A 17,644-nucleotide genomic window follows, 5' to 3' on the forward strand; every position below is an offset into this window, starting at 1 on the left:
AGTCTCTGATAATCATGGCCAAGAAGAAGGAGGTCAGTGAGGACCTACGGCAACGTATTTTGAATGCCCACATTGAGGGAAAAGGTTACAAGGCCATTTCAAAGCAGTATGACGTCCCTGTGGCAACAGTCCAGAGCATAATCAAGAAGCACAAGAGGTACAACACTGTGAAGAACCTTAGTGGGTGTGGCAGGAGGTGCAAGGTGTCTCCTAAACTTGCCAGGAAAATCTGCAGAGAGGTCAACAACAACCCCCGGACCACAACCAAGGCCCTACTTGAAACGCTTGACCGGTCAGGGACGAAGGTGTCACTGTCCACCATGGAGCGAGTCTTGCACAAAGGAGGTCTCCATGGAAGCAGGCCTCGGAAGACACCGTTGCTCAGGAAGAAACACCTGAAGGCTCGACTGGCCTTTGCTAGAAGTCATCTGAAGCAAAATCCAAGCTTTTGGTCAACCATCCTGTGGTCTGATGAGACGAAGTTGGAGTTATTTGGCCATATGGATGTTGAATACGTCTGGAGGAAGAAAGGGGAAGCATACAATCCAAAGAACACTGCCAACCGTCAAGCATGGTGGTGGGCACATAATGCTATGGGGATGTTTCTCTTCCAGTGGCACAGGTAACCTTGTTAGAGTCAAAGGAATCATGAAAAAGGAGGATTACATCCAGATCCTTGATGAGAACTTGAAGGAATCTGCCGAAAAACTCCAACTTGGCCCCAACTGGAAGTACCAACAAGACAATGACCCAAAGCATACCGCCAAGCTGGTGAAGAAATGGTTCAAGGACCATGATGTCAACGTCCTAGAATGGCCAAGTCAGAGTCCTGACCTGAATCCGATCGAGAACTTGTGGCGAGACCTGAAAGTCAGAGTGATGGCTAGGAACCCGACCAACCTGACCCAGCTTGAGGCCTACGCCAAGGAAGAATGGGCTAACATCCCGCAGGAGACGTGCAGGAAGCTTGTGGACACTTACAGGAATCGTCTAGAAGCAGTCGTAAGAACAAAGGCTATGCTATTGACTATTAATGAAAGACATTGGACTCAGAAAACCTATAGGGTATGAATAATTTTGAACATGACATTGTTTGAATATCTATGAATAAAATACCCCTGAAAAGAGAAATTTCTTGAATTGTGCATTGTTGTTATTCTTTCACTTGTAGGTCACACATAAATCATAGAGAAACTTGATAAAATGCATTCATTTCATCACAAACATGAAAAATCACAAATATCAACAAGGGTATGAATAATTTTGAGGACGACTGTAGATACTCAGGCCAACCCTGTTGAGCCTTTGTCATTGGAAGCAATGGATGGAGATCTGTCGACTTTATTATCCCTCTTGGAAGGGCCATCTTAAAATCACACACAAATGATCCTAAAACTTCAACGTAGGACTTTTGTTCAGGTGTAGGCCGGTACTGCTCTCGAGGTCGCTCAAAGTTGCGTCGTAGGATCGACGCAACAGCCTGCCATGCCTTGTTGATGTGGACTCCATCCCTGCCATGATGCTTGTCACCTATGTTATCATTGTCAATGAAACTCCAACCCCTATCATATGCAGCTCTCTTCAAACGAGCTTACTCTATCCGCAAGACCCCTCTGGTAAACCGATTCCCATCTGCGGTGTATTGATACCAGACAGGTAGACGCTACATCCCTTCATCGAAATCACATCAGCTAGGGCAATGATTTCATCGGCAGTAGAAGGACTTCCATTAGCCTTTACATCTTCAGTAGCCTTCCTGAGGGATATATCAGCCACCTTTGCTCCTGGTTTAGAGTGACAGACTACCTTACGTTTCTGCTCAAGATTCGGCCCTCAGTGTGCTTAATCATCGAGTCACCTTCGATGATAGCAGGTTGCTCGTTGAAACGGCTTTTACGATGCCCTTGTCGAATTGGTTGGCTAGATGACACAGATATGGCATCAGTTCTTCCTCTTCTGGGGACAGCATCAGATACATCTACATGTAGCTCTGCCGTGCGGCAGTATTCATTTGATTGTTTGGTTGTTGATAGATCCGTAGGAATCTTCAAACCATTGCCTTCGCTACGTTCAAAGACAGTATCAGGAACTTCACAAAGGCGTTGACGGCGATGTCCTTCATGATACTGTCTAATTTGATCAGTTATGGATATTGCACTTGTAGACTCTGCTTGAGGAGAGTTTCCAGTCTCCTCAAGAACATCAAACTTGTTTTCAACCGGAATGGTTTCAACAATCTTTTCAACTTCCTGTGGATTAACCCTCGTGATAGCGTTCACTGAAATCATTAAGATTCTCCTCCTTTTCACAAGTTCTCACCATCAATCTTGAATTCAAGCTTCAAAATTCTTTCTGCGAGTTTATACACACATTTTTACACTAGATTAAATAGTTCGTATAGATCCATTTCTTCTGTGTTGGTTTGCTTATCATTTTTGCTACTTTGTGCATCATCATGGATATGCAAACGATTTAATTCATCTATTGCACCTTGCAGCCTCTTAGCTAGCATTTCCTTAACACCGATCTATTGAGTCCACGTTTCTGTAGTTCAGTTTTGAGTTCTTTACATCGAGTCTGCTTACAACTAATGCCATTGTGACATCATCATAAAATTGTTGTTGACCCACCTTGCCACATTCACATCACAGAGCATCATCGCGTCGCGTAAGGGATAACAAACCGCTAAATATGTTCAAATGACTAAAAAAAAGATGAAGTGAATTAACCAAATTAACAGTATAAAATGTTCCAAAGCTTTAAATGTCAGTAAGATATGAGAAAAAGGGTAATACGAAGCTCACTGCTGTCAATGACCAAACAGTTAGGTAAGAAACATTTCAATCAATTATGGCTGCAAAATGTTTATTTTTTCCCGGAACTGATAAAAACACATCCTTCCGCTCTGAAATAATGTGGGCAAATAATGCAGTATAGATGATTAAAACAATTATTCTGGTTGTGAACATATACATAAAATGAATGATTATAAATGATGGAATAAAATGAGAGGATTAAAATGATTGAGTCGACCTGATTTTCTCCAACTCTCTCTCAATCTAGCCCACTCCCCTCCCCTATACATGTCTCTATCCTCTCTCCCATCTCTCGATCAACTATCTTCCCTCAATCAAATTGAGCTTCTGTGTGTGCATGGGATAGAAGTGTACACTGTTTGCAGTGACCATGCCTCAATAGCGATCGAGTGGCGGTCATGTCAGTGTCATATCTGATCTTCCTCCCGAACTTTTGAGTGAGATTGGCGATTGTATGATATCAAAGCAATATACAGTCATTTAAAACACTTTACATTTGCAGTATATCAGAAAGAAAAATCAAGTGAACAAAATGTGAGTATTGTAATCATCAGTTCCTGAATTATTGGTGGAAATTCAGACAACGCAAGTTGTCATACCTAACATAGCTGGCTGTTTTTGTTTACAACGTGTACACAACCAAAAAATATGCCGTGTACATGTGCATCAAAAATGGACTTTCAAAACGGGCCTAGTAGGATAGTAAAATTAGGCCTAGAGACAAAAGCATTTTCATTTTACAAAGCTTTTTGTGGGAAAAATAGTCAATTTGAGGACACCAAATTGTGACATGCTCAAAACAGGGTATACATGTGAAGCAATTTATCTACATATGTATTTTGTCAAGAATGCAGGGAATAACAGAAAATTGCAAATACATTGTCACTAAAGGTCTCAAATTATTGATTTCCAAAAATGGAACGCACATTACTCTTGGTGTCCAGCTTGTATTTTGGTAACAAATGTTCCACAGCACAGCTAGAATATGGACTAGTTAATGAGATACCTTTATAGTAAAACTTCTTCAATTTGAAGAAATCCTTGAATAATGGATAAACAATGAGAAATTGCCTTCAAAATTAGGGACATATTTGTTGTCATCAATACATGTTCTGCATCCATAGTTCTGTTAATTTATAATCTGAAATAAACAGAAATATATAGCACAAAGGTCTATAAAACAGATGAATATTAATCGATCCAGAAATAGATTTTTTTTATGTGGCAGCCACTTTCAATTTGGTGTCCATGTTTGGACACTGTGTAACAAATGTTTCATGCATTTTCAGAGGTAGGAGAAATCTGCGAAGAAATTAATACCCCCACGTCTAACTGGCAGGATATAATCATATGTTAGCACAAACTAAAAACATTTAAGTTGTTGGACTTTTGTGTGAAGAAAATGAGCTAATTCTCTAAATCTTAGGTACATGGGTGTCGATCGGTATTCTTGGTTGGGGGGGATGATTGACACAAATGTTCTTGTGGATGGGGATATTTCAACATTACCCCCACTATATAAAATCACAAGTTAGGACATTTGGGAGTGGTTAATATGCATGGTGTTCTTGGAAATTCCTTCATTGTTGTAGTGTACTATACTTGTATAATTTTTTTGAAAATTCAATTTGTGTTACAAGTAAAAGCCTATTCTAAACTCATACCGAGAAAAAATGACAAAAATTGACTGGACCATGTACATAGTGATCTGTTTATTGAGCATGATGTATACACAGGGGCGTCGATCCATTTTTCAGATGGGGGGGGGCAAAATTATGAATCAACGTTCCAAAGGCGCTCGATCACAATATATATATATGTATATATATATATATAACTCATGAGAAAGAGACACATATCTCACCTTCACCAACAATGCGAGCGCGAAGCGCGAGCTAAATTTTTTTAGTATGTCATGAAAACAGGAAAAATGTACCTGTTTACGTTTGTTTGTAGTAACTCATGAGGAGGGTCGATCATGTATCTCACTAGAGAGCGAGCTGATATTTCTCTATATTCTGACCTGAAAGCTTGATATTCTAAGCATTTTTGGTACCAATGATTAAGATGGGTATCTAGAAGAACAATAGGCCTAGATGCGAGCGCGAGCTGAAAATTTTGATATTTTGATCTGGAAAAAAGGACATTTTAATGGAAGATATATATCCAACAAAAGATTATTGCAAAATCAAAGTTCTTTTGAGGTTTAGAAATGAAAACGGGACATTATATTCACCTATATAATCATGAAAAGTATGGGGTTTTGGTACATGATGCGAGCGCGAAGCGCGAGCTGAAAATTTTTATATTCCAATCTGAAAAGTAGACATTTTGAGCATGATTTTAAATCAAGATCGAGTTGGTATCTCAATCTCGCTTGCTGATTTTAGTGTAGCATTACAATCTTATTTTATTTTTTAGTTGCACATGCGGAATTATTGGGAGGGGGCAAAACGATATGTTTGCCCCCCAATATTTTCATTGGTGGGGCGATCGCCCCCTGTCCCCCCCCCACCCAGGATCGACGCCTCTGTGTATACAACTTCTCTCTTAAATCTAACCTGACTGGCAATATCTTTATTCTTCTTAATGCATGATGATAAAATGCAGATTCGGACCAATTAAGACTAGCACAAATTACAACCTGTGTGGCTTCTCGTGCGCCATCGGGCTTACCGTCATTCCTTTATTTATCTTGCCACCCTTTTACTCCCGTTTATTTTTCCACCCTTTTGAGTTAATGATATTTAAATTAATTTATTCACCACTGGTGGGATGGAACACCCAATCAACAAAAGTTGATTTTCGTTGGGGTCCTTTTATGTCATGTGTTAAAAAATATCAGATACATGAACATTTCATTCTTTTTCATCTTGAACCTCCACCCATCTGTTTAATAGTCCTGAAAAAGATTGTTTTTATTTAATAACAATATACACAAATTGCGAGGGAAACAAATTGATTGATGGCATACTATAATCATCATGATCAAACTTTTCATTTTTTCATCATCATTATTATAATTTTTTACCCTAAATTATTGGGGGGGATGATAATACAGGCCATCCCCCCACTTGAAATATTGGGGGGGATATATCCCCCCCATCCCCCCGTGATCGACACCCATGCTTAGGTAACATTTGTTATGGTGGATAACCATGTATAATTCATGAAAATGCCAATAGAGACCTATACATAAGAAAAAAACCAAAGTATGTTCATATTATTGGAGACTGCTTGAACTGTCTTCCCTGGTTATATGGATATCTCATGAATGTTTATTGATAACTCAGTGTGTTCAGAGCATTTTATTACAGAATTTATATTTTTAGTCTGATGTCATACTTTCCCTCCCTAGTATTGTAAAATTACTCATGTGATCTTGTAATTATTCTTTTAATTTGCAGGATTAGTTGAGCCAAATGAAAGCTTAGAGGAAACAGCACTTAGAGAATTGAAAGAAGAGACGGGATATACAGGAACAGTGTTATCAGTATCTCCAGGTAAATGCTTCAATGAAACTTGGTCCCATATTCTGAACTCTGGTTAATTCAAATTCTAATCTACATGTATGATTTGAGTTTAACTCTGGATATCCTTGAACATACATGTATGAGAGATGGTCAATGATTAAAGTTTAATTCACTTACATGTGACTGTCCTCCCAGTTTATTCTTTTCATATTTTTTTACTTTGGTCCTTTGATGTCCGCCTCAATTTGGCCATTAGAACCTTCCAAAGTCCCAAAAAGGTCTAGAATTCTACATTTTGAGAGACTATGATTTAGGGAAATTTGTCTTTCTAACAATGCTAGTATATTTTTTTGTATGTGTCTCACCTGCATAGCAGAGTGTGACTATAGGCGCCGCTTTTCCGACGGCGGCGGCGTCAACATCAAAACTTAACCTAAGGTTAAATTTTTTGAAATGACATGACTTAGAAAGTATATGGACCTAGTTCATGAAACATGGCCATAAGGTGAATCAAGTATTACTGAACATCCTATTAGAGTTTCATATCACATGACCAAGGTCAAAGGTCATTTAGGGTCAATGAACTTAGACCATGTTGGGGGAATCAACATCAAAATCTTAACCTGAGGTTAAGTTTTTGAAATGTCATCATAACTTAGAATATATATGGACCTAGTTCATTAAAATTGTACCTAGTTCATTAAAATTGGACATAATCAAGTATCATCAAACATCCTGCATGAGTTTCACATCACATAACCAAGGTCAAAGGTCATTTAGGGTCAATGAACTTTGGCCGATTTGGGGGTATCTGTTGAATTACAATCAAAACTTTAAAAGTTTTTGGATCTGATTCATGAAACTTGGACATAATAGTAATCAAGTATCACTGAACATCCTGTGCGCAGTTTAGGTCACATGACCAAGGTCAAAGGTCAATGCAATTTGGCCATAATGGGGGTATCTGTTGAATTACCATCATAACTTTGCAAGTTTATTGATCTGACTTTTGAAACTTGGACATAAGAGTAATCAAGTATCACTGAATATCCTGTGCAAGTTTCAGGTCACATGATCAAGGTCAAAGGTCATGTGAGGTCAACGAACTTTGGCCACATTGGGGGTATTTGATGCAGTATTTGGTACCCTGGGGTACCAAATAATAATTCGCCATTTTGTTGAATTATTTATTTTATTTTTTTGCGCTGTACCCTGGGTTACCAAAAAATGTGTACAAGTATATTTTAATGTTTTGTATAGATTTTTTATTTCTTTTTAGTGTTCTAATCTTCTAATCTTCACTGTTCAATAATAACACCACCCCCACCGCGTGTACCGGGGCGAGTTTTGGGACTATATTAAAAGCTAATCTTTTGTGTAAGTTAGCTGTCGAAAAGTATACTTAAATTCTTAAGTATAACATAATTTGTTTACTATTATTGGCATTAGATTGTATCAAAGAAAGGAAATAGGCGTTGTGATCATTGTCCCCATTCATTGTCATGATTGTCGCACTGATCGTACGACCGAGATCAACATGACAACAATGTAACTGTACACTATTACAACACGAGATGGCGCTGCACAACGCCGTACCCTGGGGTACTACGGTACCTCGGTGTACGGCGTGGTGCATCATTTGTTGAATTACCATCCTATCTCTGTAAGTGTATTGGTCTAGTTCATAAAACACGGAAATAAGAGTACCCAAGTATCACTGAACATCTTTTGCGAGTTTTAGTAGTTTTCAAAGTCAGCACTGCTGCTATGTTGAATCCTGTGATGCAGGTGAGACGGCCAGAGGCATTCCACTTGTTATGGGTCACTATCACTTGTTTAATTTCTTGGTAACTTTGTTCTTTGAAAGAACCATAGGAAAAATTTGCCTTCAAGCTTCCGCACTTTACATGAAACTTTGACTTTGACCGTCGATAGGAGTATAGTACAAGGAAGGATCTGACATTGGTAGGGTTCTTTGATCTTGGCCAAGATGCTACTTTGTTGATGTTGTTTGGATCAGGAAGTACACTGTTAGCATTGATGACATAACACAGGTACATGTATGTAACTTACAAAAGAACTGACACTTAACTGGCTTGAGTTTGAGTCCGGCTTCTCTGAAGCGTTGGAGTACTTCAAGGAGATTGTGTAGGTGTTCATCAAATTTCTTTCCCAGTACAAAACAGTACATCCTCTATCGCCAGATACAAAAAATCTTGGTGAAACTACATTCCAAGCAGTAGTACCACGCTCCATGGCCTCAACAGCTCTCAACCAGCTACATGGTGATCCCGCTGCCGGACATTTTGGTACCCGAAGAACACTTCAAAGGCCAAATCCTCTTGTTATTGGCCATTTGTACACAGAGATATTGTGAACTATTGCCAAACTTGTGCAGCATGTGAGTTGATGAGATTGCCAAATTCCAAGTACCGAGCATCACTTCACAATATCAACACAGAGCGTCTTCTTCAGAAAGTATTTGCGGATGTTGCAGAGCTCCCTACTTCCAGAATAGTCTCCTGATTTATACTGGTAGTTGTTGATCTTTTCAGCAAGTGCACAAATATTTACCCGATGAAAGATCAGACAGCTCCGACTATAGCCAAGCATTTGTTCTTGTTCTGTGTTGGAAGAACCCGCATATATTTAGAGCTTATAAATTCTAAGATATAGCTCCTACATGAATATTTCTTGAATTGCTATCATAACCTTGAAAATTTGTGGATCTATTGCATAAAACTTAGATATAAGAGTAATCAAGTATCATTGAACACATGACCAATGTCAAAGGTCATTTACGGTCAATGAACTTTGACTGTGTTGGGGGTATGGTTGAATTGTCATCATAACTTTAAAGTTTATTGATCTAGATCATGAAACAAGGATGAAAGGGTAATCAAGTATTACCTATTGTTTAGCAAGAGTCTTAGTCTTAGAACACATGATTAAGGTCTATGGTCATTTAGGGTAAATGAATATAGTGTTTTATTATCATATGAATGGTGTTTTTTGTGAATAGCATAATGCAGCCAAAACTGCCAGAGGCATTCCACTTGTTTAGTAGTGAGATTAGATATTGAAATATTATTTGAGATTAAGTAAAGTTTGTATTTTGCAAGAATATGTTTAGAGAGATCACAATCAGGTCATTACAGGATCTGATTTGAACAGGTTAGCCAGACTGGAGGATACATGTTTATGAAATGTGGAAATTAATGTTGGAAGAGTTATGATTCGGAGATCAATTTAACCAGTTACATAGGGATATATGAATTAGCACAAGTAAAGTTCACCTGTCATCCGTAAAGTCATTTGTAATTGTAAGAACAGCTTTAGACTAGTACTTTTAAGCCCCCATTCCACATATTCCTAATCAAGGAGAATTGGCCAGAATGAAATGACTGTTGTTATACTCTTAATGCTGGTCAATTCCCCCCCCCCCCCCGGCTATTCGGCTCATGCTCTCCTAAAACGTCATGGCCCAGTTGATTTTTTCTCTGTACTTTGAAACAGAGGATCATGGTTCGAATCCCAGCCATTGCGTAATATTCTTCTGCAAGAAATTGATCATGATGCGCTGTACTGAACCAAGGTTATCTGGGCTACTTAGGCGCTCAAGCAGTCAAGGAATTTCTTCCTATCGGGAACCCATTCACCTCACCTGGGTTGAGTGCAGCACAATGTGGGTATATTGTAGATTGAATACCCCTGGAATATCTAAGAACATCTGTTCAATCTCACTTCATTTTGCCTTTAGTGGGACTGAGATGAGTGTCCTGGTTAATATACAGTATGCAAAATCTGTAACATATTGTTGAAATCTGAAACAGAAATACTTTTGCCCAGTTGATCGTGAGCTTGGCAGCCACTGTGCATCACTAGATCCTCGTAGCTCTACCAAACAGGGTAGCAGCAACTCCAATCTTTTAATGTTCATTGGTCTGATGCGGCCTGGTCTTGTAGTCCCGATCTCTTGATTGTGAGGCAGACGCTCTACCAACTGAGCCAATGCACTAGTATTTGAACTCTAGTCGGGTGAATTTGAAATCCCCCCAAATTTGTCCTCACTTTTCTTTCATTCTACATGTAGTTGATTTCTGCTGATTGTGAATAGGTGTGAAACACCTACCTATGTACAGGGACTGTGTTCTAAACATACTTGAATGAGTTTGGCAGACCTTTAGTGCTGATGCTTACATGATAGTTACAAAGCAATGGCCTTGATTAATACCCAGTAGCATGTGTTCTCTTTATAGCATGATATCACCAATGCGTTGGCACGTACATTCCACATACTACTGGTAATCTAAGCGCGACTTTAAGTCACACTTAAATCTTTGTGAAACACCTCCATCTCCCCCAACTATACTAAACACCTGTTTTCATGCAAAATAGTAGGTGTTCTCTGCACATGGAATAAACAGATTTTTAGAATGTGTAGCATCATTCATTTCCAAGTAGTGTGTAATATGTAGAGTATAAAATTGAACCAAAATGTCCAGTTTACAAAAACTCAATTTTATGTATTCTGTTCAAAAAGTAAGAAAAATAGTTTAGAAAAAGCTCAGAATATGTCTTCAACAGAAGTATCTTTGAGAAATTTTGAGATGATTATTAAAAGTATTTCTTTTACCCTTAATGTTATTGATGTTTTTTATTTGTTTTTATTATAGGTACAGTTTTAGACCCAGGCATATCATCATCTACGTGTAGCTATGTTCATGTTCAAGTAAGTTTGATAATTTTTAATACTCTTGACTTGACTATGGACAGCTAGATGACTAACTATTGTAGGCAAAGTGGGATTATCAATCTTTTCCTGACGCTTTAACAAATTTAGATTATATTGATGCATCAGATATTTCAATGATCCCAATTATATTTTCTGGAAAATACTTCCTTGCATAATGAAGTTTGCCGAGAAGAAAAATTTAGACTTTTGAGTCTGTTCCTTTTGAACATTCTTTAGTATCCTTCAGTCAACCTATTCACCCTCTTAAGACTAGGGGGCTCTTTCATGAGTTTCTTCCTAAATTACAAATTATTTGCACACAATAAGAATTAGAAGTCCTATTTTGAGGTACTTGATGTTTTCTATCGATCTCTTGTCAAAGTATGAAAGTACTTCTAATAATCTCACATTAAACCTGCCCCCTCATTTGTTTTATTTCAATTTTATCTCATGCAATTTAGAGTGATTTTAGAATTTCTTATGGCTAACCATACTTAAGTTGTTATTAAAATAATTTTTGACTTTCCCTTGGCCTGAAATGCAATCTATATATTCTCTACTTTCATCACAGGTGTAGCAATGGTCATATGTGAAATGAGATTTTTACAATGTTCTCAAGATTATGGGTAGTATATGTTCATTGGTGATTACCTTTTTCCACCGTGATTACCTCAGACATTGAATTTTTTATTGTTCTATTTTTGACTAGATCGATGGCAATGACAATGCTAATGACTGTGCAGTCGCTCATCCAGGTAACATCTCTTCTACTTTAATCAATATTTATTTTTTTAATTTTCCTTTTGAATTCTTGATTTTGTTAGCATTATTTTTGATGACTTTGTGTGTAATTTTGGTACCATTCATCAAAATTGAATCCCTTTATCAAAACAGTTTGCTAGATGATATGTATTTTGTTTTGAAATGATGCTATTTGTTGCTACCTCTTTAGTTCACATTTTTGTCTCACCTGCATAGCAGAGTGAGACTGTAGGTGCCGCTTTTCTGACGGCGTTGGCGTCAACACCAAATCTTAACTGAAGGTTAAGTTTTTTAAATGTCAGCATAACTTAGAAAGTATATGGACCTAGTTCATTAAACTTGGATATAAGGCAGTCAGACGGCAAGTCCCAAGAAAGTGGCTTCTTTCATCCAAGTGATATTCATGACTTGAGATGTTTTGCATATTTAATGAGCTTGATGCGGACCAAAACACCTCTTTTCCTTCGGTCATTGCTGCTCTAATTGCGCATTAAATTTCATGATTTTGGTATCATTGTAAAGAAGAAAAATCATTCTTTAGTTTCAGGTCAAAGATTTTGTAATATAGGTTAAAATTTTGATCTAAAATATGCTACAAAATAAATATTTTCACCTGACAAAAGCTGCTATTTTCACACTTTATTTTTGTTTGAGCCCAAATACTTGGTCGCATGATCAAGTTCAAATGTCATTTATTGTCAATGAACATAGTATTGTATCATTATATGAATGGTGTTTTTTGTCAATTATTTCATAGTAGTATTCATAGTCAGTACTGCTGCTATATTGAATCGCGTGATGCGGGGTGAGACAGCCAGAGTCGCTCCACTTGTTAAGAATTTTATGCCAGGTGTGCTCATGTCCCCCCCCCCCCACATATATTCATATCACTGGAGAAAAGAAACAAAAATAAACTCCAAATGAATGAGAAATTTATGGCAAAATTACGATTTCAAGAGTTGCATTATTTTCTACATACGTTTTAGTGATTTGTCCTGCTTCAAACTAACAACAAAACCCTCTGTTCTTGATCATTTGATAAAGATGATTCTTGTCTCCCCTCCACAGGAAATGATGAATTTGTTGAAGTTCTTCTTATACCAGTCAATGAACTGCTTCATAGATTACAAGGTAAGATCATTCATAGCAGTGCTCATCTTATACCAGTTTGCTTCATAGATTACAAGGTAAGATCATTCATAGCAGTGCTCATCTTATACCAGTTTGCTTCATAGATTACAAGGTAAGATCATTCATAGCAGTGCTCATCTTATACCAGTTTGCTTCATAGATTACAAGGTAAGATCATTCATTGCAGTGCTCATCTTATACCAGTTTGCTTCATAGATTACAAGGTAAGATCATTCATTGCAGTGCTCATCTTATACCAGTTTGCGTCATAGATTACAAGGTAAGATCATTCATAGCAGTACCCGGTCATTAGGTCATAAATCTTGTGAGCCCATCTTCATCCTTGATTCTCTTTGATGTTTGCTTCATAGAACCACGTATGTCGCAAAATAGACACTGAAATTATGAAAATAAATGGCGAGGAAAACTGAATAGAACAATCATGTGGTATCTCTACATGCCTGTCCCAAATTTAGATCCTAATTTATAATGAGATGAAAGTGTGTTGATGATTGTTGATTACATACCAAGTTTATGCAATTGATTTAAAAGAGTAACGTTCAATTCAATAACATTCGGACAAAGTTTTTTTATTCTTTTCGTGTATATACTAGTTGTGATGATCTATAAATAGAGGTGGGCTATACAGGGGTAAAAAGTGGTGATGTTTTAAATTCTTTAGGGGACCATCTTACACCTTATTTGTTGTAGTATCATCTCCTGAGCATTTTGATGCCATTGTTATTCAAATTGGACCAAAATGAGGTGCCACCCAAAAATTTGATCTGGCTTGGCAAGGCCCCAAATAGACAATCCAATTAAACTAACAAAGTCAATGCCAGATTTGATTGTTTGGGGAGATCTTACATTTCCTATCAATTTAATATGTTCATTGGGCCATCAGGTTGTGTGACCTTGAAATTTAACAACTCATTTTTCTTCAGCATTTTTAAAAATGGGAGCCCTTCGGATGTGATCCATGACAACTCAAACTGAACTCAGTCATAAATAATGTGAAATCGATTGCTTTTACTGGTACTCATTAATAGTAAAATAAATTATACAGTTACCAAAGTTGGCTACATTTAAAATTTGAATATAAAATCAGATTTTTAAGCAATTCTGGGTCTGACACTTCACTTGGGTAATGTAGCATAAGTTCCGAACTACTCGAGTAACTCAACCATGTTTCACAAATTGGTCTCAAAAGTTGCTCGAGACTTGAAAGTTACAAGTCAGTGAGCAGCGCACTCGACAAGTTTTTATCTCGAAAGATGTTGAGGGAGCCGATTCCTGTCCCCCTCCAGGCTTTTTAGGGTCAGTAGGTTAGAACGAGGGATAAATCACAATGTTAAAGCAATAGTCCTCTGAACCAAAATCTATACGATGCTCTGCAGAGCAGTGCTGACAGACCTACTTTTTTGTTCAGCCAGTGCATTCAGCGGAATCTGAGTAGTGTGCACTGTTGCATCAGGAGAATTGCCTGGTGGAGACACCTCGCTTTTCAGTGCGTCTGAGATTTTGAATGATCTGTGACATCAATGATGGAATAATAAAAATGATATCCATTGTAAACAAGCTATCGCTCAAAAAGGTTAATGAGATGTCAACGCGCATGTAAACGGATGCAAATTTTTTTTTTATAAATGATTCTCTGTTTAAATGCCTGCTTTATCACTGTCCTGCTCATTGAGTAGTCCATACGCTCTGGGGATAGGTGCACAGGTCTAACAAGCTAGTCACTCTCAGGGCCAGTCAACTGGCAGTTACATGTATAGGCACCGGCCCTAGCACTGCCCGGGCATATACACACTCAGCTACAGGAATTCTTAGCCTGGCTAGTAGTAGTCCACTGCCCACATTAGCCAATGGCAATGCAAGCTTTATATTGCATTTCGAGTATATACAAGTGATGCATGGGCTTCGGTAGACACTCTGCGCATAAGGTGCATGGTTTAACCCACGAGGTGCAGTCGAGTAGGCTTAGACCTTAATGCCAGTTATTACATGCACATAATTCCACTCACCCACAAAAGAAACCCATTCATCAGCTGTTTGATAGAAAGGAAAAATTTACTGAATAAACCACAAAAATTAATGATTTACCGAATTTATGATAATTTCATGTGTCCTGTGAATTCAATTTACCGGATGCATGATTTTTTTTTTTACTGGATGCATGAAAATTCTAAATAGTAATGAGGACCCTGGACTAAATCAATACATGCATGTGCTAATCTTGGTAATATGTTGCCATATCCCATTACTATACTCAAAATATCAGATATTGCTTTGCATTTCCATTTGGTAAATCATGAAATGTGGTTTATTCAATAAAATTATTGATTCTTTAAAAGAGATGGATGCATGGGTTTCTTTTGTGCATCAGTGGAAGTATGGTATAAACCAATCAAAGGTTCATTACATGCTGCCGTCCACAAGAAAATCAAGGCACGATGCATGCAATTCTCTCTTAGCTGATCCTTCCACTTTTTTTTGAGATTCCTGGAGTCCAGATGAAAACCTTCCATGGGATTGCACAAAATTTGATACTTTGACGAAATCTCAAATCTAATAAAAATGTTACATTCTACTTACCGATTGATGTAAAGTCTCTTTTGGGACTTTTTTTTACCTGACTTTTGAATAAATAATATTTTTCTCGCTGTTGAGGTTGGTGCTCCAGACTTCTGTGCTGACCAATTTAGACTAAGGAGGGCGTGTGATTTATATACATATCAAAGACACTACAAGGAAAAGACAAGGCACTACACTATTTTACACGCAAATGGATGAGAAGCGTTAAGCGAAGTCGGCAAAAGACTTTGGTGGATGTTTGTTGACAAATGAACAAAGACTCGCACGGCTGGCTTTGTTCGAGGCACATAAAATTCTCTATTTTTATGGTGTAATTTGTCATCGCTTTAAATGATTTCCAAAAAGTGTCATCATCAGTGATAATCTAAAAGTGTGTATTTGAAGGTATTGCATTTGTTGGTGTCCATATTTGATCAAACAATCATAGAAATTGTACATACAATGAATTTAGACAATTATAAAATACCGACGATGAGGTGAATTAAGGTTGTGATTTTTATAAGCGCCACCAATGAGCTTCCTTTTATTTGAGATGTGAACCCACTTTCTAGGCCGAGGTAAGTGATTTTGCTCTTTTTTATATGCCTTTATATTAAGAAAATATTTCAAAATAAAAAAAACAGAAAGCCATTTTACTGGAAAGAGCCCCAATGAGTAGCGAAAAAGAGTTTCTGTTGCATGTCTGTGGTCTATATAATGGTTGTTCCACTCTATATGTTTGTCATTTTGCCTCCGACGAAGATTCTGCTAGGATCGAAGCTTAGGCCCTTTTTGACTCTCTAAATATTATTTCTGTTATTTAAAAAATCCATTGTGAAATCATGTTCTTAGAGCGATGTTATTATAGCTCACTTCGCACTATGTGTGAATGGGTATAAACCTACATGGCTGTGCCTCGAAGGTTAAACCATGTCATAACCTTGTGCACACAATTCCTAACAACCCACTCATGCATCATTTGTATACTATTGTGTGATGGTGATAATACGTTCGCACTAACTAGCTTGCGCATAGCGTGAGCAGCGCAGTCACGCCATGGAGCGCAACACTGACTCTATACATAACTCTGGAGTTATACTTGAATGAATAGCTCTACACAACAAGGTGCCCCAGTGTACTAGGTTTTAATTAATCCCAGTATACTACATGTATCTCTTTGAGTGAAGTAATAACTTGATAATCTCTACCAAGCTTTTCTATCAAGATATTTTGAAAAGAATTGCAAATCTTTTGAATTTCAAGGTAGAGGGAGCTCCAGATTGAATTAAGTTATCAGATGTTGATATAATGTGTTGTGGTAAAATGATCGACATCAAATTAGTCTTCATTTCACTTTTCTGCTCAAGGTTATTGCAGATTTCATCAATTAAATTTTGGGTTTTTATTTCATTTGTGTTTTTTTCACATTCTATTATGAAAATTCTTGGTACCTTTTTTTTCTGTTATAGAAATGGCGAAGGAGAAGGATGTTATTGTGGATGCTCAGGTTTACATGTATGCATCAACTCTAACACACCCACATCTAGGGATGGTACCTTCTACTATCATCAACAGTGATTAGATCCGCCATCTTGAAAAAAATACCTTCTTAAAGGCAATCTTTAGTTATGGTAGTTTTGGTAAGTTCCCCAAAAATGAATGTCACTATCCCACTTCATTACTAGATTATATTGTGCCTCAAAATGAATGTCACTATCCCACTTGATTACTAGATTATATTGTACCTCAAAATGAATGTCACTATCCCACTTGATTACTAGATTATATTGTGCCTCAAAATGGTTATGATTAGAAGGATATGAATTAAAATTGTGTTTTATTGAATAAATCTACTGATTTACATCAAAAGATTGAGTGCCCTATCAAATTTAGATATCTATTTATGTCTTGTTTAAATAGAACCCCTCCTGAAGAATGAAATGGGTTAAAATATCAGGATATGATCTGTATCAGTAACTTTTTAATATTCAATTACTAACTGTGAAGTTGATTTTCAAAGTGATGTTTTCAATAAAAACATAGCTGAGAGAGGGCACTAGATTCTACATTCAAACGCTAATGGACAAAGAATTTAGAATTTAATGGGTGTTAACACATTAATGACACTTTTGTAATATTAGAATGTTAAA

The 17,644-nt window shown here is 37.3% G+C and overlaps 1 protein-coding gene across 2 annotated transcripts in view; it reads left to right on the top strand.

Annotated features, from left to right (window-relative positions):
* The window catches only part of LOC121411927 (ADP-sugar pyrophosphatase-like), a 41,101-nt gene extending 23,910 nt beyond the window's left edge, over positions 1 to 17,191 (top strand). For both annotated transcript variants that reach the window (XM_041604835.1, XM_041604836.1), the window contains exons 5-9: positions 6,224 to 6,319; positions 10,966 to 11,021; positions 11,734 to 11,779; positions 12,855 to 12,917; positions 16,964 to 17,191. In XM_041604835.1, coding sequence (XP_041460769.1) covers positions 6,224 to 6,319; positions 10,966 to 11,021; positions 11,734 to 11,779; positions 12,855 to 12,917; positions 16,964 to 17,076 — 374 coding nt within the window. In that variant the 3' untranslated portion in view covers positions 17,077 to 17,191. The remainder of the gene's footprint in view (positions 1 to 6,223; positions 6,320 to 10,965; positions 11,022 to 11,733; positions 11,780 to 12,854; positions 12,918 to 16,963) is intronic.
* The last annotated feature ends 453 nt before the right edge of the window (positions 17,192 to 17,644 follow it).

This window comes from Lytechinus variegatus, chromosome 3, assembly GCF_018143015.1.
Source record: "Lytechinus variegatus isolate NC3 chromosome 3, Lvar_3.0, whole genome shotgun sequence".
Lineage (NCBI taxonomy): Eukaryota > Metazoa > Echinodermata > Echinoidea > Temnopleuroida > Toxopneustidae > Lytechinus > Lytechinus variegatus.